General features: G+C 43.8%; 2 protein-coding genes and 1 pseudogene across 6 annotated transcripts in view; 1 reads left to right on the top strand and 2 right to left on the bottom strand.

Annotated features, from left to right (window-relative positions):
* The window catches only part of IQCG (IQ motif containing G), a 66481-nt gene extending 46948 nt beyond the window's left edge, over positions 1-19533 (bottom strand). For 3 of the 5 annotated variants that reach the window (XM_066241468.1, XM_066241469.1, XM_066241470.1), the window contains exons 1-3: positions 19433-19533; positions 10250-10319; positions 7759-8023 (exon numbers count right to left, since the gene is read on the bottom strand). In XM_066241468.1, coding sequence (XP_066097565.1) covers positions 7759-8023; positions 10250-10257 — 273 coding nt within the window. In that variant the 5' untranslated portion in view covers positions 10258-10319; positions 19433-19533. The remainder of the gene's footprint in view (positions 1-7758; positions 8024-10249; positions 10320-19432) is intronic. The other 2 variants (XM_066241473.1, XM_066241471.1) reach the window with 2 other exon arrangements.
* LOC136312055 (renin receptor-like) lies at positions 4564-6093 on the bottom strand (annotated as a pseudogene).
* Positions 19534-19793: 260 nt separating the features above from the next.
* RPL35A (ribosomal protein L35a) lies at positions 19794-24898 on the top strand. The gene is made up of 5 exons (XM_066241538.1): positions 19794-19849; positions 20701-20745; positions 20952-21104; positions 23408-23552; positions 24824-24898. Exons 2-5 carry the CDS (start codon positions 20735-20737, stop codon positions 24845-24847), a joined length of 333 nt encoding a protein of 110 aa, XP_066097635.1. The 5' UTR covers positions 19794-19849; positions 20701-20734; the 3' UTR covers positions 24848-24898.
* Positions 24899-26594: the final 1696 nt, after the last annotated feature.

Here is a 26594-nt window from a genome sequence, read left to right as displayed (position 1 = left end):
GGGGGGGGGGGCTACAGCAGACCACGTGACCCCTTACTTGAGCCAGCGACTTTGGGCTCAAACCAGGTGAGCGCGCGCTCAAGCTGGCAACCTCGGAGTTTTGAACCTGGGTCCTCCAGGTCCCAGTCCCATGCTCTATCTGCTGCACCACCACCTGGTCAGGTTACAATGTGAAGCCTTAAGAGAAAAACAACCCACGTACATACTAAAGTGTTAAAATGTCTATCCTATGCAATACAGGGTAATGGCATAATAAGATTCATGATTTAGAGCTGTAATACTATGCAGTGAAAACAAATATTTTAAGAGATTCACAATTTTCAAAAATTATAAAACTAACTTGCATTGACAAAGAGGATTGTAAGCTGTCGTCAATCAAGATAAGATTGTGAGCCTTTATTCTTTATACTTCTATAAAATTATAAGCAGAACCTTTATTAAGCCAGAACATTTTGTGGATGAAGATTACTATCAACCAGAATAGAATAGTGCAAAAGTTTTGTTTTTATTTAAGTAGTGACTTGTTTTCATTCTCTTGAATTTCTATGATGGCAATTTACTGTTTTTATGCCTGAGAGTAACTTTAAGTATTATAAGACTTCATTTTGTTTTTTGTTTTTTTTGTATTTTTCTGAAGCTGGAAACGGGGAGAGACAGTCAGACAGACTCCCGCATGCACCCGACCGGGATCCACCCGGCACGCCCACCAGGGGGCGACCCTCTACCCACCAGGGGGCATCGCTCTGCCGCGACCAGAGCCACTCTAGCGCCTGGGGCAGAGGCTAAGGAGCCATCCCCAGCGCCCGGGCCATCTTTGCTCCAATGGAGCCTTGGCTGCGGGAGGGGAAGAGAGAGACAGAGAGGAAGGAGGGGGGTGGGTGGAGAAGCAAATGGGCGCTTCTCCTATGTGCCCTGGCCAGGAATCGAACCCGGGTCCCCCGCACGCCAGGCCGACGCTCTACCGCTGAGCCAACCGGTCAGGGCAAGACTTCATTTTGTAACAGAGTATTTTCTCTTTTTTTAATTCTTACTGAAGGGACAATAAACAGGAAAGAAACACTAGTCTCTTCTGTACTATTTGTTAACCATCTTAATTAGTGAGTTAGAGTATTATGGAAATTAATTTGTTGTTAAATTTCTATAATACCCATTAAGGTGACCTTAAAATTATCCCCAAACTCATAGAATATTAGCAATAGAAGATACCATATGGATCATTTAGTTAAAACTCCATCACATTTTACAAATGAAAAAACTAAGACCAAGAAAGTGAAATGAATTGCTCATAGCCTACAACTAAACTGCAAAGTTCTCCTGACTCCAAATCTAGTGTTCTATTAAAATCTTATACAAACTTAAAAAAATTTTTTTCCATTCATTATTGAGAGGAATGGTCTGGGGGGAAGGGATAGAGAGAGAAGCATCAACTTCTCCCCTTAGTTGTGCACCCATTGATTTCTTCTCATATGTGCCCTGACTGGGGCTCAAAACCAGGGACCTCAGGGTCGAGCTAGCAACCCTGGTATTACAGGACCTCGCTCTATCCACTGTGCCACTGGCCAGGGCTTACATTTTTTCAAAATTGATTTTAAAGAGAGAAGGGAAAGGAGAGAGGGAGAGAAATATTGATCTGTTATTCCATTTATTTATGCATTCATTGGTTTATTCATCATGTGCCCTGTCTAGGGATTGAACTGGCAACCTTGGCATGTCAGGATGGTGCTCTAACCAACTGGACAGGGCTAACTCTTTTTTTTCTTCCTTTAAGTATTTTATTTATTGATTTTACAACAGGGGTAGATAGAGAAGTTATCGACTCATTGTTGCTTCGTTGCTTGCTTGTATGTGTCTTGACCCAGCAAGCTCAGGGTTTTGAAGCGCGGACCTCAGCATTCCGTGTCAACACTCTATCTACTGTACCACCACAGGACTGGCAGGGCTAAATCTTGTATAAACTTGTTGTTTTTGTTTTGTGACAGAGACAGAGACACAGAAAGGGACAGACATGGAGAGAAATGAGAAGCATCAATTCTTTGTTGCGGCACCTTAGTTGTTCATTGATTGCTTTCTCATATGTGCCTTGACTGGGAGGCTACAGCAGACAGAGTAACCCCTTGCTCAAGTCAGCGACCTTGGGCTCAAGATGGTGAGCCTTGCTCAAACCAGATGAGCCTGTGCTCAAGCTGGCAACCTTGGGGTTTCGAACCTGGGTCCTCCACGTCCCAATGTGACGCTCTATCCACTGCGCCACTGCCTGGCCAGGCAAATCTTGTATAGGCGTTTAAACTTTTAAAAAAGCTTTACAAATCCAGATGATATATATAATAATAAATTTAAGTAATAAGGGACAATTAAAGGAAAATTTAATTATTTAGTCAATAAATATGGACTCCTTTTTGTTAGATATAGAAAGCAATTTACATTCTCATAATGTAGGAATTTGCATGTCATAAAATCAGAACTAAGAATATATTCTGTACAAAATATACACAGACTATATTCTTTTTTTTGTGACAGAGTCAGATAGAGGGACAGATAGGGACAGATAGCCAGGAAGGGAGAGAGATGAGAAGCATCAATTCTTTGCTGCAGCACCTTAGTTGTTCATTGATTGTTTTTTCTCATATGTGCCTTGACGGGGGGGGGGGGGGGGGGGGGGGCTACAGCAGACCGAGTAACCCCTTGCTCAAGCCAGCGACCTTGGGTCCAAGCTGGTGACCTTGGGGTCTCGAACCTGGGTCTTCCACGTCCCAGTCCAACACTCTATCCACTGCGCCACCGCCTGGTCAGGCTACACAGATTATATTCTATACAAATTATATAAAGTAATTTCACTAAACTTATGTATTGGAGGGTTTGTTTAAAATCATATTAACTTTGTCACTCTTTATAGACATTGGTCCACTTCCACATGAAAAGCAGGAAGCATCTACTTACACTTATATTCTATGACACAAACCACAATAACTTAGAGGGAAAAGTTAGTGAAATAAAAAGATTTTTATATTCATGTCCCAAGATATTCCCCCAAATATTTGTTTTTATATGTATAATTACAAGTATTTATAACTTCACAAAGCTAGTTTCTTCTTAGAGCAATGCAGTATTTTTTCTTTTTTTATAGGGACAGAGAGAGAATCAGAGAGAGAAAGAGGGACAGACAGACAGGAACGAAGAGAGATGAGAAGCATCAATCATCAGTTTTTTGTTGCAAGACCTCAGTTGTTCATTGATTGCTTTCTCATATGTGCCTTGACCGAGGGCCTTGTAACCCCTTGCTCAAGTTAGTGACCTTGGGTCCAAGCTGGTGAGCTTTTGCTCAAACCAGATGAGCCCATGCTCAAGCTGGCAACCTCAGAGTCTCGAACCTGGATCCTCTGCATCCCAGTCCAACTCTCTATCCACTGTGCCATTGCCTGGTCAGGCTGTAGTATTTTTAATATCCATACTAGACCATTTGGATTATCAGACTTTCAGATGAGGTTAAAAAACAGCTATGCTCTGTCAATCAGATGCAGTTCCAAATCTAAGTGACTATATAGTTTCATAAATTAGGGCTGTTCTAAAGTTAAAAAGCTTTTCTCAAAAAAAAAAAAAAAAGGCCTGACTTGTGGTGGCACAGTAGATAAAGTGTCGACCTGGAACACTGAGGTCCCCAGTTCAAAACCCTGGGCTTGCCCAGTCAAGGCATATATGGGAGTTGAAGCTTCCTTCTCCTCCCTTCTCTCTCTCTCTCTCCCCTACTCTCCTCTCTAAAATGAAAATCTTAAAAAAAAAAAGCTTTTCTCTTATTTCAGATATATTTACATCAAGTTAAGACATTTACAATGGTTCACAGTATATAACAACCCAAATATCATTTTCACCTATCCTATGTAAGGAAGTTAAGCCTTTATCAGCTTCTAAAATAAATTTAGTGTATTTTCTCAATGTAACATAAGCTATTCTAAATGTTTTACATTTATTTCAGTGGATTATTTTCAAATACTAAGTGGGATGAAGATATATGTAATGGGGCCCTGGCCGGTTGGCTCAGTGGTAGAGCATTGGCCTGGCGTGCAGAAGTCCCAGGTTCGATTCCTGGCCAGGGCACACAGGAGAAGCGCCCATCTGCTTCTCCACCCCTCCCCCTCTCCTTCCTCTCTCTCTCTCTTCCCCTCCCGCAGCGAGGCTCCATTGGAGCAAAGATGGCCCGGGCGCTGGGGATGGCTCCTTGGCCTCTGCCCCAGGCGCTAGAGTGGCTCTGGTCGCGGCAGAGCGTCGCCCCCTGGTGGGCGTGCCGGGTGGATCCCGGTCGGGCACATGCGGGAGTCTGTCTATCCCCGTTTCCAGCTTCAGAAAAAAAAAAAAAAAAAAAAAAGATATATGTAATGGTTATATTTGAGCATATTATAAAATCTATCACACAAATCAATTCATGTTAATACTATACTGTAAAATAATTTCACAGATACACAGAGAACAAAATTTGTTTTGAAAATGTAAGTATACTATCTACTTTAAATTACACTAAATAATTTATTTTCACGAAATAGTTAATTTCCAAACCCATTTTGTAACTTTGGTATAAGGGAAGTTCAATCCATTTGAATCTTCTGGTTTGTCATCCTATAAATGATGCTCTCATATCCAGGATCCATGTTCCAAATATTGTAACAGGTGATAATCACAGCCAAAGCCAAGGCGATCATTGTCCAAAGTACCAAACTGAAAACCACTGGATACTCAAAATTATTGTATATGCAAGGTTATAGGGACTTGGTGGGTTCTTTTCTTGTTTTGTTTCAAGGACAGTCCTTGTCTTCCTCACAAGGAATGGGTTGTATGATCTTATAGTCACTAGCTCTACCACTGCATTCCCACCATAAAGACTATACATGTCATCTGCAAACTTTTGCAGAGCATCAACAAGGACCTTAGAAGCATCTCTGAATTGTTCAGAATATTCTTCATGTTTCCCAATTTCATCCAAACCTGTCAGCTCCAGTGAATACAAATCAGGAAAAGGATCATTGGCAAGATGCTTATGTTGAGCCTGACCAGGCGGTGGTGCAGTGGATAGAGCGTCGAATTGGGATGCGGAGGACCCATGTTCGAGACCCTGAGGTCGCCAGCTTGGGCACGGGATCATCTGGGTTGAGCAAAAAAAAAAAAAAAAAAAAAAAGCTCACAGGCTTGAGCCCAGGGTCGCTGGCTCGAGCAAGGGGTTACTCGGTCAGCTGTAGCCCAATGGTCAAGGCACATATGAGAAAGCAATCAATGAACTAAGGTGCCGCAACAAAAAACTGATGATTGATGCTTCTCATCTCTCTTCGTTCCTGTCTGTCCCTATCTATCCCTCTCTCTGACACTCTCTCTCTGTAAAAAAAAAAAAGATGCTTATGTTGAGACAACAAACTTGAAATATCATGTAGAACTTGCAGTTCAGAAAGGAGCAGATCAACTTCATTGTTACTCCTCAGAGAACTGAGAAGTGAACTAAGCAGTTTTCCTGAAACAGGCAATTGCGCAGCTGTCCTAACGCTACTGAAAGATCCTCAAAAACTGAGTTTGCCGTCCCCACCATATACACTCTTTCCTCACTGGGAGCTAACTGCAAAGCTACAGGATTTTCTTCAGAAAATGAGTGAATGGAGTCTGCAACATTGTCAAGACTAAAAGGAACTGCCTTCTCCAAAGGGTACGAAATGAGCCTGCCCGGGGGTAGAGCGAGTTTGTCCACTCCCTTCACCACCACCGTAACGGTGGCCCGAGGACGATGGAACAGGTTACCCAGGGCAAGTCCCGGCCAAGGAAGGTCTTCCTTCACAGAGAAGCCCATGGCTAATGCAACCACATTTGGGATCTGCTCTCCTGGTATAGGCCAATTTCCATCACGGAAAACAACAGACTCTGGTGATCTTAATACACTAAATTCATTGCCCAAGACAGCCGCCACCAAGGACAGAAGCATGATGAGCACCGCCATGGTTCCGTGCTGGCCACAACAGTGCCCGCAACACGCAGCGGGCTGCTGGAAGGTGGGTGATCACCGCAGCACCAGGGGGGGACATGCTTCTGCAGGTCCTGACTCCCTGAGACTGCTCCGTCGTGGCCTCCACTGGGATGGCTGCCGCTTTCTCCACCAGTCGCCAGCTACCAATAAATATGTATTTGTATTTAAATTTATTTTATATCTATAACCTAAGTTATTAATATGAACAAGAGTATAAAAATTTATAACAAAAAATGAAAAAGAAAACCCAAAATTAACAAAGAACTTATAAAACTTTTGCACACTACCGAGTTTTTTGATAACTTAGTATGTGCTTTGGGTAGTCTATAATGTCACTGAAAATGTAATGGCTAACGGCAGTGATGTGGTGGATATTCAGAAAGGCAGACTGCAACATACTTTGCAATGACAAAGTCATTTTATAATAAGCAATGTTTAGAGCAGTGGTAGTTAACCTGGTCCCTACCGCCCACTAGTGAGTGTTCTAGCTTTCATGGTGGGCAGTAGCAGAGCAACCAAAGTATAAATAAAAAGATAGATTTAGCTATAGTAAGTTGTTTTATAAAGATTTATTCTGCCAAACTTAGCGAAAATCTGACATAAAGTACTTGGTAAGTAATTATTATTATATGCTTTAACTTACTGTAACTGCTTTATAAATTTTATAAAGTAGTTATTTCCCTACTTTATAAATCACCATTACTGTGGAACGGTGGGCAGTTAAAAAATTTTACTACTAACAGAGATACAAAAATGGGTGGTAGGGGCCCTGGCTGGTTGGCTCAGCGGTGGAGCGTCGGCCTGGCGTGTGGGGGACCCGGGTTCTATTCCCGGCCGGGGCACATAGGAGAGGCGCCCATTTGCTTCTCCACCCCCCCCCCCTTTCCTCTCTGTCTCTCTCTACCCCTCCTGCAGCCAGGGCTCCATTGGAGCGAAGATGGCCCAGGCGCTGGGGATGGCTCCTTGGCCTCTGCCCCGGGCGCTGGAGTGGCTCTGGTCGCGGCAGAGCGACGCCCTGGAGGGGCAGAGCGTCGCCCCCTGGTGGGCAGAGTTTCGCCCCTGGTGGGCGTGCCGGGTGGATCCCGGTCGGGCGCATGCGGGAGTCTGTCTGACTGTCTCTCCCCATTTCCAGCTTCAGAAAAATACAGAAAAAAAAAAAATGGGTGGTAGGTATAAAAAGGTTCACTACCCTGGTGTAGAGGGTCCAGCATTGAATTTTCTCCCCTTAGTGGTCAGTTAGCTTTCAGCAGCTGAGAAATATAAATAGGACAACTCTGTAATTTGCCTGACCTCAGTATATATACTGTGTTTATACGGATTAAACTCTAGGCCTTTTGATAGTGCCAGTATACTGGAAGAAAAGGACATTCTGACGGTAATATACTTTGAACTATGGCTATTTTAGTCCATTGATCGAGTCCATATGTCAGGTAATTATTATAGCCCTTTATCTGAGATAAAGATGCTATTTTTCATGTTAAATTTTTTTAAAAGACTTTTTATTTATTTATTCATTTTAGAGAGGAGAGAGAGAGAGAGAAAGAGAGAGAGAGAGAGAGAGAAGGGAGGAGCAGGAAGCATCAACTCCCATATGTGCCTTGACCAGGCAAGCCCAGGGTTTTGAACCAGCGACCTCAGTGTTCCAGGTCGATGCTTTATCCACTGCGCCACCACAGGTCAGGCTTCATGTTAAATTTAATGACTTAGGTACCATAAATGTGGAGAAATAAAAAAGAGAGAGATTAAATAATGAGCATATATACCACGCTGGTGTTTTGTCTTCTTTCATACTGAACTGGCATGATATAGTTTAGAACAGAAAGCTGGCCTATGGTGTCCTCCAGAACTGTGGAGACCCTCAGCACATCTAGAATGGAGAGTGGCTCGATTTTTTCTGGGATGATTTCAGTGTCTGTTTCTTTGGCTGTTTCTTCTTCTTTGACAGCACTGGGTGGTGTGCCTGTCACTGACAATGTCACTTCAGAATACAAACTTTTTGGAGGAAGACTTGAGGCTTCCAGTTGACCTCTACAGAAAGAATAAAGAAAAAATAGGTCAGCCACCAAATATTTAAAAGTTACTTAAAAGCACAGGCAGTATGTGGGCTGGCTCCTTTGAAGTCCATATTGTCATATAATATAATCAAGATAAAGAACCAAAGTAGGAGCCTGGCCTGACCAGGTGGTGGTGCAGTGGATAGAGCATCAACCTGGGACGCAGAGGACCCAGGCTCGAAACCTTGAGGTTGCCGGCTTGAGCACAGGCTCATCTGGCTAGAGTGCCAGCTCACCAGTTAGAGCAGTGGTCCCCAACCCCCGGGCCATGGACCGGTACCAGTCTGTGGGCCATTTGGTACCGGTCCACAGAGAAAGAATAAATAACTTACATTATTTCCATTTTATTTATATTTAAGTCTGAATGATGTTTTATTTTAAAAAAATGACCAGATTCCTTCTGTTACATCCGTCTAAGACTCACTCTTGATGCTTGTCTCGGTCACGTGATTCATTTATCCATCCCACCCTAAAGGCTGGTCCGTGAAAATATTTCCTGACATTAAACCGGTCTGTGGCCCAAAAAAGGTTGGGGACCACTGAACTAGAGTGCAGTGTTGCTGTCTTGTGCATGGGATCATAGACATGACCCCATGGTCGCTGGCTTGAGCCCAAAGGTCACTGGCTTGAAACCCCAGGTCGCTGACTTGAGTGAGGGGTCACTCGCTCTGTTGTAGCCTCCCAGTCAAGGCACATATGAGAAAGCAATCAATGAACTAAAGTGCCGCAACGAAGAACTAATGCTTCCCATCTCTCTCCCTTCCTGTCTGTCTGTACCTATCTGTCCCTCTGTCTGTCTCTGTCATTAAAAAAAAAAAAGTAGGAGTCTATATGGGATTCTGCTAAATACCTCTCAGTGACATTGGACCAACTATAAGCAAGCAATTTACTGTTTAATAAAGTTATGTAATCCATGCAATTTGGCTATGCTTAACCAATTTGATAATTAAGCCAAAATTAACCTTTTTTCTAGCAATATCTTTATTTTTTCCAATTATAAATATTCATAGCAGCTTTATTTGCAATAAACAAAAAGTGTAAACAACCCAAATGTCCATCAACTGCTGGACAGATGAACTGTGAAACATACATTGGAATAGTACTCAGCAATAAAAATTAATTATAACATCTTTAGATGCTAAACAAAAAGTGTCTCATGATGAGTGAAAAACAACTTGGTAGCCAGGCTCCAAGGTGGCCCTCATGATCCTCCCCTTCATGCCCTTTAGTAGTCTCCCCCACACTGAACAGGAGTGACTAACCTATGTAACTAAAAGGATATCGTGGGTTCCAAGGCAGGCAATAAAAGACACTGCAGCTTCTCCCTTACTCTCTCATATCTCTCACTGTGGGAAACTAGCTGCCTTGTCACGAGGACACTTAAGCAGCCCTGTGGATAGGTTCATGAGGGTAAGGAACTAAGGCCTCCTCCCAATACCCAGTGTCAACATGCCAGCTCTACAAAAGAGTCATCTTGGAGGTGGACCCTCCAGCCCCAGCCAAGTCCTCAGATGACTGCAGCCCTGGCCAAATTCAACCTTGAGATCCCAAGCTGGAACCATCCAACTAAGCTGCTTCCAAATTCAATACTCATAGAAACTGTAATAATAAATGTTCATACACACACACACACACACACACACACACACACACACACACACATACTTTAGCAAGAGAGAGAGAGAGAGAGGCAGACAGGAAGGGAGAGACAGAGAGAGATGAGAAAAGCATCAACTTATAGTTGAGGTACTTTAGTTGTTCATTGATTGCTTTTTCATATGTTCCTTGACAGGGTCTCCAACTGAGCCAGTGTCCCCTTGCTCAAGACAGTGACCTTTGGCTTCAAGCCAGCAACCATGGGGTCATATCTATGATCCAATGCTCAAGTGGCGAGCCCATGCTCAAGCCGGCAAGCCTGCACTCAAGCTGAATAAGCCAGCACACAAGCTGAATGAGCCAGCGCTCAAGCCAAATGAGCCCCCTCTCATGCCAGCAACTTTGGGGTTTCTAATGTGGATCCTCCTAGGCCAACGCTCTGTTCACTGTGCCACCACATGGTCAGGCAATAAATGTTTATATTTTAAGTAGCAATGTTATGGGGTGATTTGTTATATAGTAATAGATAAATAATACACAGAGATTTAACATACGGGAGGATTTAAATAAACACACACAAAATAAACTGAAATTTTGAACATACTCTTCCATTCTTCTTAAATTAGATTTGTTAACTTCCAAGGTATATTTACAATCTCACAAAAATGAAGTCACTAAAATGGGAAGAAAACATTGAGATTAGTTTGAGTACTGAATGACATTTAAGTTACTTCTGTATTCTCTCATTCAGAGAGAATTAAAGAAATACAAGAGCTATAGCTTATCCCCTCTATTTGCTTATTAGAAAAGTCCTAGGGATGAAAAAGCCATCTTGTGGTGCAGATCTATTAAGTCACCAGCTTAATTATTAGCAGATAAATGCAATCTTTGCTCTTCTTAAGGTAAATTAATATCCAACATAATCTTCATATTTTTTATTGTATTCTGATTTTCTAATTCATAATCTCTATATAATGGATTTACTTTTCTGTTATTCTGATTGCTAAAATATTTATTTAGATTACCCAATTCCTCTAATCTGTCAGAGAACAGAATTTATTCCATCTGGACTTAAAGAATACATAAGATTGCACTTAGAAAAATTACATATATAACAGAATGCTTATGCTAATTGAAGAAAGACAAATATTCCAAACTAGCTGTTTTCTGGTACCAGGGCAGTTTTAGGAGGAAGCAGCATAGTGTTATTAAGATTATGTTCTGGCCCTGGCCGGTTGGGTCAGTGGTAGAGCATCGGCCTGGCGTGCAGGAGTCCTGGGTTCGATTCCTGGCCAGGACACACAGGAGAAGTGCCCATCTGCTTCTCCACCCCTCCCCCTCTCCTTCCTCTCTGTCTCTCTCTTCTCCTCCCGCAGCCAAGGCTCCATTGGAGCAAAGTTGGCCCGGGCACTGAGGATGGCTCTGTGGTCTCTGCCTCAGGCGCTAGAATGGCTCTGGTTGTAGCAGAGCGATGCCCCAGATGGGCAGAGTGTCGCCCCCTGGTGGGCATGCCAGGTGAATCCCGGTCGGGCGCATGCGGGAGTCTGACTGCCTCCCCGTTCCCAACTTCAGAAAAATACACACACACACACACACACAAAAAGATTATGTTTTTTTGTTGTACTGTGTTATTTTTCCATTTTTTTCAGCTTGGGGCATAGGTCAATGTGCTTCACATTGGTAAGATAGTTATGCTTATAAAATATCTAGTGTTCTGACCTGTGGTGGCGCAGTGGATAAAGCATCGACCTGGAACGCTGAGGTCGCTGGTTCAAAACCCCGGGCTTGCCTGGTCAAGGCACATGTGAGTTGATGCTTCCTGCTCCTTCCCCCTTCTCTCTCTCCTCTCTCTCTAAAAATGAATAAATAAAATATCTAGTGTTTTTTTTTGCTGTTCTGGCATCTCATTCTTCAATGCTAGAAATCCAGGAGTCATTACTGCTTTCTTCTTCTTTCTGACATCAGCATCCTCCAATCTAAACCATCACCAAGTCCTGTGGATTTTACCTTATATGTTTCTTTTCTTTTTTTCTTACAGGGACAAAGAGAGTCAGAGAGAGGGATAGACAGGGACAGAAAGGAACGGAGAGAGATGAGAAGCATCAATCATCAGTTTTTCATTGCGACACCTAAGTTGTTCATTCATTGCTTTCTCATATGTGCCTTGACCGCGGGCCTTCAGCAGACCAAGTAACCCTTGCTTGAGCCACTGACCTTGGGCTCAAGCTGGTGAGCTTTTTGTTCAAGCCAGATGAGCCCGCGCTCAAGCTGGCGACCTCGGGGTCTTGAACCTGGGTCTTCTGCATCCCAGTCCGATGCTCTATCCACTGTGCCACTGCCTGGTCAGGCCCTTATATGTTTCTTGCTTGAACTAACTTACTCTAATGTCCTCCAAAGTGGAAGTGATCCTTTTTATTTTTTATTTTATTTTATTTTAATTTATTCATTTTAGAGAGGAGAGGGAGAGACAGAGAGGGGGGGGGGGAGAGACGGGGGGGGGAGGAGCTGGAAGCATCAACTCCCATATGTGCCTTGACCAGGCAAGCCCAGGGTTTCGAACCGGCAACCTCAGCATTTCCAGGTCAATGCCTTATCCACTGTGCCACCACAGGTCAGGCAAAGTGATCCTTTTTAAATGAAAGACTTATCTTTTAAAATTGAAAATCTGTCTCTCCTTAGAACCCATCAATGGTTTCCCATTGCCCTCGGACAAAAACTAAATTCTTAACTTTACCCATAAGGGCTTCATGGTCTGCCCTCCTTTGTTACTGTCCACATCCATCTGGCACTGTCTTTTTCTTTCCCTCTTGGCTCCAGCCTCAGTGGGCTTCTACCAGTTCTTTAATATAAAAGAAAAACTACACGATGAAGTTGATATTGTCAAGAGAGCCAGAAGGACTCCATATGAAACTAAACTTTTGAACTGGGCTAAACCAAACAGCTACATCCCGATACAGTTCCTGTACATGGCTCTGCATTATTGAGCTCTCCATTAAAAAAAATTTAAATTTTACCTAACAATAGATATAAGCAATCAATCATGCATAGCACATTATATAAGTCCACTTGCCAGCACTAAAGCTTTTTCTTTTTTTTTTTTTTTTTGCATTTTTCTGAAGCTGGAAACAGGGAGAGACAGTCAGACAGACTCCCACATGCACCCGACCGGGATCCACCCGGCACGCCCACCAGGGGCGATGCTCCGCCCATCCTGGGCGTCGCCACGCTGCGACCAGAGCCACTCTAGCGCCTGGGGCAGAGGCCGAGGAGCCATCCCCAGCGCCCGGGCCATCCTTGCTCCAATGGAGCCTCGGCTGCGGGAGGGGAAGAGAGAGACAGAGAGGAAGGCGCGGCGGGGGGGTGGAGAAGCAAATGGGCGCTTCTCCTATGTGCCCTGGCCGGGAATCGAACCCGGGTCATTTGCACGCTAGGCCGACGCTCTACCGCTGAGCCAACCGGCCAGGGCCTAAAGTTTTTTCTTTTTTTTTTTTCTTTTTTTCTTTTTTTTTTTTCTGAAGCTGGAAACAGGGAGAGACAGTCAGACAGACTCCCGCATGCGCCCGACCGGGATCCACCCGGCACGCCCACCAGGGGCGACGCTCTGCCCACCAGGGGGCGATGCTCTGCCCATCCTGGGCGTCGCCATGTTGCGACCAGAGCCACTCTAGCGCCTGGGGCAGAGGCCACAGAGCCATCCCCAGCGCCCGGGCCATCTTTGCTCCAATGGAGCCTTGGCTGCGGGAGGGGAAGAGAGAGACAGAGAGGAAAGCGCGGCGGAGGGGTGGAGAAGCAAATGGGCGCTTCTCCTGTGTGCCCTGGCCGGGAATCGAACCCGGGTCCTCCGCACGCTAGGCTGACGCTCTACCCCTGAGCCAACCGGCCAGGGCCTTAAAGCTTTTTCAAAGCAACTGATCTAATCCCTTTGGAAGCCCTATTTATTTATTATTTATTTATTTATTTATACCAGGGGTTGGGAACATTTTTGGCTGAGAGAGCCACGAACGCCACGTATTTTAAAATGTAATTCCATGAAGCCCTGGCCAGTTGGCTCAGTGGTAGAGCGTTGGCCTGGCGTGCGGGAGTCTCGGGTTCGATTCCTCACCAGGGCACACAGAAGTGCCCATCTGCTTCTCCACCCCTCCCCCTCTCTTTCCTCTCTGTCTCTCTCTTCCCCTCCCGCAGCCAAGGCTCCATTGGAGCAAGGTTGGCCCAGGCACTGAGGATGGCTCTGTGGCCTCTGCCCCAGGCACTAGAATGGCTCTGGTTGTGACAGAGCGACGCCCCAGAGGGGCGGAGCATCGCCCCCTGGTGGGCATGCGGGAGTCTGTCTGACTGCCTCCCCATTTCCAACTTCAGAAAAATATCAAAAAAAAAAAAAAAAAAAGGCTAAAATGTAATTCCATGAGAGCCATACAACGACCCCTGTACGTTGCGCATTATCCAATAAAAATTTTGTGTTCTCCCAGAGAACAGCTGTGATTGGCTCCAGCCACCCACAACCATGAAAATGAGCGGTAGGAAATGAATGGATTGTAATACATGAGAATGTTTTATTTATTTATTTTTTTGTATTTTTCTGAAGTTGGAAATGGGGAGGCAGTCAGACTCCCGCATGTGCCCCACTGGGATCCACTGGCATGCCCACCAGGGGCCAATGCTCTGCCCATCTGGGGCGTCGCTCTGTTGCAACCAGAGACATTCTAGCGCCTGAGGCGGAGGCCAAAGAGCCATCCTCAGCACCTGGGCCAACTTTGCTCCAATGGAGCCTTGGCTGTGGGAGGGGAAGAGAGAGACAGAGAGGAAGGAGAGGGGGAGGGGTGGAGAAGCAGATGGGTGTTTCTCCTGTGTGCCCTGGCCGGGAATTGAACCTGGGACTCCTGCACGCCAGGCTGATGCTCTGTTTTATATTTTTTAATTTTTTTTTTTTTTCATTTTTTTTCTGAAGCTGGAAACGGGGAGAGACAGTCAGACAGACTCCCGCATGCGCCCGACAAGGATCCACCCGGCACGCCCACCAGGGGCGACGCTCTGCCCACCAGGGGGCGATGCTCTGCCCATCCTGGGCGTCGCCATGTTGCGACCAGAGCCACTCTAGCGCCTGAGGCAGAGGCCACAGAGCCATCCCCAGCGCCCGGGCCATCCCTGCTCCAATGGAGCCTCGGCTGCGGGAGGGGAAGAGAGAGACAGAGAGGAAAGCGCGGCGGAGGGGTGGAGAAGCAAATGGGCGCTTCTCCTGTGTGCCCTGGCCGGGAATCGAACCCGGGTCCTCCGCACGCTAGGCCGACGCTCTACCGCTGAGCCAACCGGCCAGGGCCTGTTTTATATTTTTAATGTTGTTATTATTTATTTATTTTTATTACAGTTTGTCTGCAAGCCAGATGCAGCCATCAAAAGAGCCACATCTGGCTCGCAAGCCATAGGTTCCCAACCCCTGAGTTATAGTGAGGAGAGAGAGAGAGAGAGACATAAAGAGAGGGAAAAGGGGGGGGGAGGAGCATCAACTCCCATATGTGCCTTGACTAGACAAGATCAGGGTTTTGAACCAGCGACCTCAGCATTCTAAGTCAGTGCTTTATCTACCGCATCAACACAGGTCAGGCCAGAAGCCTTCTTTTTCTGTCTTTACAAACTCTGTTCCTTTCTTTGTCCCTTGGAACACAGCTGGGGTTTCTACCCAAAATCTGTGTCTCACAGACTGAAATTCCTAAAACAGACCTGCCAATAAAACTTTTGTCTGCCTTATAGTTCTTGGTCAAAATTGACTAACGAGGAATCATACTGTGTTCCAACTCAGGGTTTTTGCATATACTATTCCTTCAATTTGAAACTCTTCTCCTCAGTGGTGGGATTCAAATAATTTAACAACCAGTTCTCTGCCCTAATGACCATTTTAAGTATAAAAAACCAATATACTGCCTGACCAGGCGGTGGCGCAGTGGATAGAGCAATGGATTGGGATTCGGAGGACCCAAGTTAGAGACTCCAAGGTCACCAGTTTGAGCATGGGCTCATCTGGTTTGAGCAAAGCTCACCAGCTTGGACCCAAGGTCGCTGGCTCAAGCAAGGGGTTACTCGGTCTGCTGAAGGCCCACGGTCAAGGCACATATGAGAAAGCAATTGATGAACAACTAAGGTGTCGCAACGAGAAACTGATGATTGATGCTTCTCATCTCTCTCTGTTCCTCTCTGTCTATCCCTCTCTCTGACTCTCTCTGTCTCTGTAAAAAATAAAAATTAAAAAAAAATCATACATGCAAATAAGTGAGTTTTATAAAATAATTTACCTATACCATGTGTGATACATTGCTATTTTTTTTAATTTTTATTTATTTATTTTTTACAGGGACAGAGAGAGAGTCAGAGAGAGGGATAGATAGGGACAGACAGAAACGGAGAAAGATGAGAAGCATCAATCATCAGTTTCTCGTTGCGAGACCTTAGTTGTTCATCGATTGCTTTCTCATATGTGCCTTGACCGTGGGCCTTCAGCAGACCGAGTAACCCTTTGCTCAGCGACCATAGGTCCAAGATGGTGAACTTTTTTTTGCTCAACCCAGATGAGCTCGTGCTCAAGCTGGCGACCTCGGGGTCTCGAACCTGGGTCTTCTGCATCCCAGTCCGACGCTCTATCCACTGCACCACCGCCTGGTCAGGCCATTGCTATTTTTGATTTGAACATATTTTGCTTTAAAAAGGATTATAGTCATGATCTACTAATGGGACTTCACCTGCAGTTTGAACAAAATGCCTTAACTGACACTTCTACAAGTGACACTTTCTCTGAATCATCAGGCTAGCTCAGGATTACTCTTTTTAAGCATTAACTGTACTCTTATTTTATGCAGAGCTCTCTTCAGTTTGTAATGTTTATGTCAGTTTCCCCTACTAGATTGTTAAGTTCTATGAAATCAGGAACCATGACAATGATGCTCACTATTGTATCTAAGTTTCAGGCACTAAGCTCAGTAAGTATTGGATTGGGGAATAAGTTCGTAGCGTTTTAATATTTTCTTTTATTTTACAACGATTTGTTTGCTGTTTGGCAAAGGCTAAGTATTCATTCAATAAAACTCTTTCTGCTCTACAAAACTATGTTAATTGTATTTTTGAGTTATTTAATTTTTTATTAGTTTTGAGACTTAGAAATGGAATACCCAGAAGGCAAAAATCAACATTTTCGACACCTGCTCTTATTTGCTTTTCATCGAGGTCAAAAAGCTGCTGAAGCAGCCCGGGACATTTGTGACGTGTATGGAGAAGGTGTCATAGGCGAGTCTACAGCACGGAAATGGTTTGCAAAGTTCAAAAATGGCGACTTTGATGTTGATGACACATGCCGCGGAAGGCCTTCTGAATTCGATGAAGAACTGGGAAATGCTCGAAAAGAATGCCACGGTCAACAAGGAGCTCTACATTGCCCAGCTACACCGCGTGAATGAGGCTATTCGACTGAAAAGACCTGATCGACATGGTCAAACCATACTCCTTCACGACAATGCCAGGCCCCATGTTGCACAAGTCGTCAAAGCTGCACTCCAAGAGCTCGAATGGGAGCTCCTTCAGCATCTGCCATATTCTCCGGACCTTGCACTGACCGATTACCATCTTTTCCGCTCCCTGTCAAACCATATGAAGGGCATTACCTTCAATAACAAAGAGGTCCTTAAAAACTGGCTCAACAACTTCTTTGACACCAGACCAGGCGATTTTTGGCGGAACCGCATCAACAAATTGGTCGAGAGGTGGGAAGAGGTTGTAAACAGCAACGGCGAATATATAATTGATTAACTTATTGATATAATTATTGTTTTTTGTTTAAATAAAAGTCTTCAGTAAAAACGCTACGAACTTATTCCCCAACCCAATATTTACAGAATGAATGAATCAATGAATCAATCAATAAAGGAATAAAACACACAATGTGTTATTCCTCCCAGGAGTATTCTTCTAGTACATTTTTTTTAGGTGAAAATGAGAGGAGATAGTGAACAGACTTCCTTCCACATGTGCCCCAGCTGGGATCCACCAGGCAACTTCGTTTTGGGCCGATGCTCACAACCAAGCTATTTTTAGCAGTTAAGGTTGACAGACTCAGACCAACTGAGCAGTCCTCAGCATCAGGGCCCCTGCTGGAACCAATCAAACCCCCAATCAAACTGGCTGCAGGAGGGGAAGAGGCAGAGAAAGGGGAGTGGGAAGGGGGAAGAAGCAGATGGTCGCTTCTCCTGTGTGTCCTGACTGGGGATGGAACCGGGATGTCCATACTCTGGGCCAATGCTCCCTCCACTGGGCCAATGCTCCATCCACTGAGCCACTGGCCAGGGCCTCTTCTAGTACATTTAATAGTGGAATTGCTAGCTTATTCTCTAATAGTGAGATTTCTAGTATATTTCTGAGACAGAGGAAATTGAATGGTGGGAATGGACTATAAAGGTACATAAATTCAGGCCATAGCCAGGTAACTCAGTTGGTTAGAGCATCATCCCAATACACCAAAGTTGCAGGTTTGATCCCTGGTCAGGGCACATACGAGAATCAACCAATGAATGCATGAATAAGTGGAACAAGTTGATGTTTCTCTATCTCTGCCTTCCTCTCTCTTCAAAATCAATCAATCAATAAAAATTTAGAAAAAAAGGTACATAAACTTTATCCTGATGTATAAATAAGAGTCTAATTTGAAATATAATTGGCATACATCTATTACATAAAGCTTTGGGGGTCATCCTTTCCTCTTCTCTCTCATTACTTCTTCCATTAGCAAATCTGGTCAGCATTACACTTAAAAATATATTCATAATTACAGCACTCATCACCCGTATACACGCCATAATCTCTCACCAAGATTTTTACACCCCTGGCCTACTGCTTATTTGGTTAGAAGGTTGTCTTGATATTCCAAAGTTGTAGAGTTGATCCCGTCAGGGCACATGCAAGAATCAACCAATGAATGCATAAATAAGTGGTACAACAAACTTATGTTTGGCTCTTTCTCTCCCTAAAATCAATTTAAAATAAAAAAGAACTTTACAATAGCCTCCTAATTAATCTCTATGCTGGCTCCCTTGTTTCCTCTGAGTCACAACACAGTGACCCTGTTAAAACTGAAGTCAGATTGAGTAAATCCTCTGAACGCAACTCTCAGATGGCCTCCCATTTTAGAGTAAAAGCTTCCTTTTATAGTCCTTCCTGCTTAATTTTTCACACTACCTTTATGTATGTGTCATATATTTTACTTATTGTCCCGCTCCCTGTACTAGAAAGTAGGCTAAGGACAGAGGTTTCCATTGTTTTGTTTTGCAGTGTCCTCCGAGCCAAGAAAAAAGCTTGGTACAAGGGAGTCATTTGATAAACTGTTCAGTAAATGAATGAATCCATACGGTAGCCCAAATAAATGTGCATTAGTTAATGTAAATCTCTGACGTCCATTAATCTATCTCCTGCTAGTCCCTACAAGGAACTACTAAAGACCTATTACGTGTGGGCACGGTGCTGGGCGCCCGGACCGTTTGCCTACCAGCTGAATAAGTTCTCCTTAAAAAAGAATAAGACCGTTGCAAGGCAATGCTCATTACCCTTGGGGACAAAAAGAAGGGTGGGGGTAAGAACTTAAGTCGTTTCTGGAAAGAGATAAAGGACTAGAAGGAGGAAAGAGAAAGGGGAGAGAAGAACTCCTTCACGCTACCGCCTTTCTCCTCCAAGCTAAGATCCGAGAGTCCTCGTTCGCCCTATTCCTGTGTGGTAAGAGAGAAAGATACCCCCACATTAGCGAATCACATATGGATACCCGAAGCAGGAGGACGTCCTCCGGTCCGGCTTCACTTTCCCCACCGACCGCAACCGGCCACACAGGAACCGAACTAAGGTATTTCTATGGCAACGCTTTGCTTTGTGGGACCTTTGCGTCTCCTCCTTTAGCTGGCTACCACGTTGCCTTCCTCTGTTCCAAAATAATACACGTTTAGCCTACAAAGATGAAATGACTTAAGGAACGAGTTGTAAGAGTGCTCTTGAATGTAGCCTGTTTAAGTTAAAAGACGATGTGTTCGGGTTTCTTTTTTGGCGACTGCGGAAGATGCCTAAAGTGAGGGCGGGGCGAAGACGTGTTTATCCCACAAGGCTACGCGGCGGGGCCTTGCTTTCCTTTTTCCGCCATCTTGGAGCCTGTGGCGGTGAGGGGGATACCTGCTGCTGAAGTTTGGGGGTAAATAACTGGAGTGGGTTCCACTACATTTCTCGGCGAGGCACTACTTGAGCACGGAGGCTGTGTCAGGCATTGGTTTCTGTGCATTCGAGCAACAGGGAAGACAGGATGGAGGAGATGTGGGACTGATGGTGCTGGTCTCCTGACGTTCAGAGAGCGGGTGCTCCCAGTCAGAGTTGCTTCCTGAGCCCTCACAAAATGAAACACATGCACTTTGTCGTCTACACTTACCTTTTGAGGCAGTGGTTGCTTTTGCCTGGATTCTCTCCATTTGCTCCCCCTTCCAAATCTGGCTTTGCTTGTCTACAATCTCTACTTAGCTTTTCTTTCCCAGTCATTACTTGAGTCTTGTTTTCTCAGTGCTTCTCGGACTCCTTAATCTTTTCCTTTTTTTATAGTGACCATGGCGTGAATTTTCTTAGAACTTCCTTTTGGAGTTTCTAAGGGTTATTTTAGTGTACAGGTTTGCAACTTTTGTTTCATTTTGGAGTTTGCTTAAGGTATCAGGGCTTCTGAGGTTGGGATGTCTTGCCAGACTACAGTCAGGCGTCCCCAAACTGCGGCCCCCTGAGGCCATTTATCCAGCCCCCACTGCACTTCTGGAAGGGGCACCTCTTTCATTGGTGGTCAGTGAGAGGACTACTGTATTTGGCAGCCCTCCAATGGTCTGAGGGACAGTGAACTGGCCCCCCGTGTACAAAGTTTGGAGACCCTGATTGTTACAGCGTCATTACGTTCCCCATACTTAGCGTGAAATGCGATCAGAAAGAAGTTTGCCTAAAGGCAAGAGAGGTACTAGCTGGGGGAGCGCGCGCTGCAGGATTTTAAATTTATTTTTTGTTTGTTTTAAGGCCTGCTGGGAACAGGACTTCTATAACGACGGCTATGTCTGGAAGGTACGCTTTTTAATATAATTGCTTTGTGCTTGTATTTTTTTTGTTTAGTAGGCTCGCTAACAAAACGAGCTTTCATGGGCGGAAAATGAGATATTTGCTATAGATAACTTTAGAGTAGGGGTCATTACATGTCAAAGCAACTCATTGTTCAAGTTAAACGAGATCTTATAACAGCTTATGGTTGATACTTATTTTGTGTTTCTTAGGCTGTGGTCCAAGGCCATTTTTGCCGGCTATAAGCGGGGTCTCCGGAATCAGAGGGAGCATACAGCACTTCTAAAAATTGAAGGTGTTTATGCTCGAGATGAAACTGAATTCTATCTAGGCAAGAGATGTGCTTATGTGTACAAGGCAAAGAAGTAAGTTTATAGTATTGTTACACTGTTTTGAATTTTTGCTTGAGATTTGTCTCATTTTCTTATTCAAACGGGAATAAAGGAGATGTTAGTAAAATAATTGATATTGTCCTGGCTTCTACTTTGGGACTTTTAATAACTTCACGGGAGGTTACAGTAGGATGTTACTTTTGTGGGTGGTGTTGGATTTAAGTAGCTGCGTTTTCACAGCTGTTTATTGTTTCAAGGAAGACTCCAATCCTTAATGTGAAGATATTAAAGATCTTACTGAAATTACATTTTATATACAATACATGCTTAAAAGATTTTATGTCTGAGCATTGATTCTTTATTCTGGGTTCTTAAACCCAGTCCAGACCAATTAAAATTTCTGAGAACATGCTTTCATCTTTGTCCTCCTTTCCTCCTGCAACCAGAGTGATCCTTGAAATTATATCAGGTCATTTGTACATTGCTCAAACTCCAAATGATTCTCATGTAATTTAGTAAAAGCAAAAGCCATTCAAGATCCTGTGCATGCCTGACCAGGTGGTGGCACAGTGGATAGAGCATTGGACTGGGATGCAGAGGACCCAGGTTCGAGACCCCGAGGTTGCCAGATTGAGCGGGCTCATCTGATTTGAGCAAAAAGCCCACCAGCTTGAACCCAAGGGGTTACTCGGCCTGCTGAAGGCCCGCGATTAAGGCACATACGAGAAAGCAATCAATGAACAACTAAGGTGTTGCAACGAAAAGACTGATGATTGATGCTTCTCATCTCTCTCTGTTCCTGTCTGCCTATCTCTCTCTCTCTCTCTCTCTCTCTCTCTCTCTCTCTCTGTTAAAAAAAAAAAAAAAAGATCCTGTGCATTCAGGTCTCTGTTTATCTTTTTTTTTTTTTAATGGTTATTAGAAAATCTTTATTTTACTTATAATCTGGAGAGAGAGGAAGGGGGAGAGAGAGAGAGAGAAACATTGATTTGTTGTTCCACTTATTTATGCATTCATTGGTTGAATGTTGTTTGGGTCCTGACTAGGAATTGAACTTGCAACCTTCGTTTGTGGGGATGACACAGCTAACCAGTCAGGGCATCTTTATTTCTACTCTTAATCCAGCTATGAGTCACTTGTTCTCTCCCTTTCCACAAGCAAGGGACACAGTTTCCTCAGTCTTTGTTTTAGTTTACATTCTCAGTGAATTAAGCCTTCCTGACTATTTAAAATCTGAAATACGCCTGACCTGTGGTGGCGCAGTGGGATAAAGCATCAACCTGGAACACTGAGGTTGCAGGTTTGAAACCCTGGGCTTGCCTGGTCAAGGCACATATGGGAGTTGATGCTTCTTGCTCCTCCCCTTCTCTCTCTCTCTCTCTCTCTCTCTCTCTCTCCTCTCTCTAAAAATCAATAAATAAAGTATTTTAAATCTGAAATACAAGGTCCTGGTTGGTTTGCTCAGTGGATAGAGCATCAGCCAGCATAGGGACGTCCTGGGTTCCATCCCTGGCATACATGAGAAGCGACCCTCTGCTTCTTTCCCCCTTCTCAATCACAGCCAGTGGCTAAGTTGGAGTATTGGCCTCAGGCACTAAAAATAGTTGGCTTGATTGGAGCATCTGCCACAGATGAAGGTTGCTGGGTGGATCACAGTCAGGGTGCATGTGGGAGTCTGTCTCATTATCTTCCCTCCTCTCACTTTAAATAAATAAATACAATCTTCTGAAACATTCACAGGCTTCTATACTTGCACCTCTTTATTTCATTTTCGATACTACAGCTCTTAACATTTCACATTCTCTGTATTTTATTACAAATAATTGAAGGCTGTATACAGTGGTACCTTGAGATACGAATTTAATTTGTTCTGTAACTGAGCTCGTAAGTCAGTGAACTCCTGTATCAAACTGCCCATACTGGACCAGTGCGCTAACACACCAACTAGTGGCAGCTTCCCCCATCATGACTTGTATCGGAATTTCGCTTGGATCTTGAACAAAAATACGGACCTAGTCGCAGCTTGTATCTTAAAAAAGATCGTTTGTTGGTCTGTTCATATCTCAAGGTACCACTGTACTTGGTTAGCCCTTGAAAGGGATTTGTGTGTTATAAACTTATATTTTACAAAATCCAAACAAATTATGTTAGAAAAGTGTCTGGCATATAGTAGATGTATGTAAGTGTTGAATGAGTGATGCCCCAGGTTTTTACGTGGTGACTGAAGTGGTTAACTAGGGTTGAGAGTCACTGGTCTGGATATCACTTAACTTGTACCACATTATAACACTCATTGCCCAGGTTCTCATAACTCTCTTGTTCTCTTTTGAAATCAGCAACACAGTGACTCCTGGTGGCAAACCAAATAAAACCAGAGTAATCTGGGGAAAGGTAACTCGTGCTCATGGAAATAGTGGCATGGTTCGTGCTAAATTCCGAAGCAACCTTCCTGCTAAGGCCATTGGACACAGAATCCGTGTCGTAAGTGCAATTTATACAAATATGAAACTTTTCAAAAGTAGTGGCTCCTTGTGTAAATATTAATAGAACATCAGATTTTTGGCATTAGAAGGAAAGTAAGTCCTGACCTGTGGTGCAGTGGATAAAGCGTCGACCTGGAACGCTGAGCTCGCCGGTTCAAAACCCTGCAGTTGCCTGGTCAAGGCACATATGGGAGTTGATGCTTCCTGCTCCTCCCCCCTTTCTCTCTCTCTCACTGTCCTCTCTCAAATGAATAAATTTTTTTAAAAAAAGGAAAGTAAAGGCAAAATTTTCCAGTGAGTTGTGCCTAGAGTTCAGATTGCTAAAGCTGTATAGGGGGGAAATAGTATTTAAAAGAATAATTTTCTGGCAAATATTTATTGGGCACTGAAGTAGTTGCTAGAAAATTAAAAATCAACAAAATTTCCTGGCATAATTCTTAATATTTTCTCATCTCTTTGTCATGACAGTTTTATTAGAATGGGTATTGTTAATCTTATTTTGTAGAAGAAAACTGATGTTCATAAGTTTCAAGACTTTGGCCCAAGTCCTTGACTTTGATCCTGTGATTTTTCTAAAATAGCTCCTTTTTCTTTAGTTAGTATCTGTTTTTAATAGTCATTGCCATAGTTTTGGGGTGATGGCGTACTTTTGAAACCTGAGCAGTTGAGGTTTTTCATCAGAGGACTTTTTTTTACTCTATTAGACAAAGCAAAATTAAATGAATTTCCAGTGCTCCTAGAATGTCTTAGTCAGAATCTGTTCACCTAAAAACTGAGGGCTATAGGCCCTGACCGGTTGGCTCAGCGGTAGAGCGTCGGCCTGGCGTGCAGGGGACCCGGGTTCAATTCCTGGCCAGGGCACATAGGAGAAGCGCCCATTTGCTTCTCCACCCCCCTCCCCTCCTTCCTCTCTGTCTCTCTCTTCCCCTCCCACAGCCAAGGCTCCATTGGAGCAAAGATGGCCCGGGCGCTGGGGATGGCTCCTTGGCCTCTGCCCCAGGCTCTAGAGTGGCTCTGGTCGTGGCAGAGGGAGGCCCCGGAGGGGCAGAGCGTCGCCCCCTGGTGGGCGTGCCGGGTGGATCAAAAACCCCAAAAACTGAGGGCTATAAAAACTTGGTTCTCTCCCCACCTGCATATAAGTAATTGGATGCCTTTCAGAGATGAGTAGTGGGACAATGGGAGATCTATCTATATTGTGTTACCCAATAACATTTGTAAATTTGTATTTAACATACACCTAATGACATTGTGTTCTTATTTCCCTTCCAGATGCTGTACCCCTCAAGGATTTAAACTTATTGAAAAGTAAATAAATAAAATGGATTTGTCTCTTGTGTTTTTTAAGTGGTTTAAAAAATCACTGCCCTAAATTCACTTGGTATGTGCTTAAATGGTGGCGGTTACCAGGTATTTTCAGAGGGTGCAAGGAAGGCAGAGGGCTGTATGTAGTGTCGGTTACAAGATTAAGGCAATAGGAAAGGATGTATCAATTAAAGGCTTTACATGGTGGGGTTGGGAGACACGGAAAAGGAGTTCTGTGGAAGATTTATAGTGATGGAGCTCTTAAACCTAGCCTCTGTTTATGAGCTTTTGGACAAGTGGAGATGGTGTGTTCTAGGAAATACAGAAGCCACCTGTTAACTGCCTGCACTTAAAAAAGCATCTTGATATCTCTTAAAGTATGTCATGATAGTATACATATTTAACACATTGTTGACCAGCAATTTTATGCAGAAGTTATGTCACCAGCTATTTTTTCATAATTGAGTATGAAAGTGAAACAATCTAAATAAACTTCAGTATACTTTATACATAATGAATTTAAATGAAACTACATATCTGCAACATTTTATACATATTATATATTTTAGTAAATTATTTTGGTGTGGTATATATACTGTATAGCAATCACGTGTAATGGTATGCAACATGTTTTGCAAATATATCTGGTTTTGCTGCGCTTTCCTTTTGAAACACTTCACGTGTTCTAGTTGTATATTTTTTATATCTAACTTTTTTTTCCCTAAAACGTGGTCTTTTAGTTGTCCTGAAAGCTTAAAAGGTGAATCAATATAAGGAGCTATCTTAGAAGCACCAGAAGTGTTAGGTTTTCGTTTATGTGCCTTCAGTTTTGCAGTCTCTCATGCAGGAGTGGGAAGAGTCCACATGAGAATATAAAACAGTGCTGTTTTTCAAACTTCGACCTTCGGTGAGGAGTCACAAATACAATAATCCTGTATTACTGAGTTTCAAAAGCTAATGCAAACACAAGCTAACTTGTGAGTGGTCAACAAAAGTTTGGGCATGAAAACACGAGGTAACTCATGAGTGATCAACAATTGTTAGTATAGATTTGGTGGGAAGCTTTCTGCCTTAGAAGTGGTATTTAGGAGACATCTGAATGGAGGTTATATTGATGTATTTGGCAGCTTGCTGAATATCCTTGGTATTTGTAACTGGACAAAGCATTCAGTATAATAAAATGAGTAAGAATTTTAAAGTTCAAAATGTCAATGCCATATGCCTATAATGCTTCAGGCTATTTGTACTGCAGGGATCAGTACTGGTATTGCCATGTTAAGGTAGCTTTGTTTGGCTCTTTTTGTATATGTGGGCATGTGTGGGAGGGAGAGATGAGAAGCATCACCTGATAGTGGCATTTTGTTGGTCATTGATTGCTTCTCATGTGCCTAAACCTGGGGGGTGGGGAACTCCAGTGGAGCCAGTGACCTCTTGCCCAAGGTGGTGAGCTTGTGCTCAAGCCAAATTAGTCTGTACTCAAGTTGGTGACCTTGGGGTTTCAAACTGGGGTCCTCTAGAGTCCTAGATTGACGCTCTGTCCACTGCAGCACCACCCCTCAGGTTGGCTCCATTTTTCATGCAGTAGAAGTTAGTCCATCTATTAACCAGCAAATCTTGACATTCCATTAAAATAAACTGGCAGTTTGCCAAACTAAGCTCAGTTTTTTTTTCTGAAGCTGGAAACGGGGAGAGACAGACTCCCGCATGCGACCGACCAGGATCCACCCAGCACGCCCAC

The sequence above is a fragment of the Saccopteryx bilineata genome, chromosome 8 (genome assembly GCF_036850765.1).
Source record: "Saccopteryx bilineata isolate mSacBil1 chromosome 8, mSacBil1_pri_phased_curated, whole genome shotgun sequence".
Classification (NCBI taxonomy): domain Eukaryota; kingdom Metazoa; phylum Chordata; class Mammalia; order Chiroptera; family Emballonuridae; genus Saccopteryx; species Saccopteryx bilineata.
This window is presented reverse-complemented; position numbering and strand designations above follow the sequence as displayed.

Coding starts and splice junctions, on each gene's coding strand:
- RPL35A (XM_066241538.1), top strand. Junction 21,105..23,407: donor TATGTGTACAAGGCAAAGAA/GTAAGTTTATAG, acceptor TTTTGAAATCAG/CAACACAGTGACTCCTGGTG. Junction 23,553..24,823: donor TTGGACACAGAATCCGTGTC/GTAAGTGCAATT, acceptor TTTCCCTTCCAG/ATGCTGTACCCCTCAAGGAT.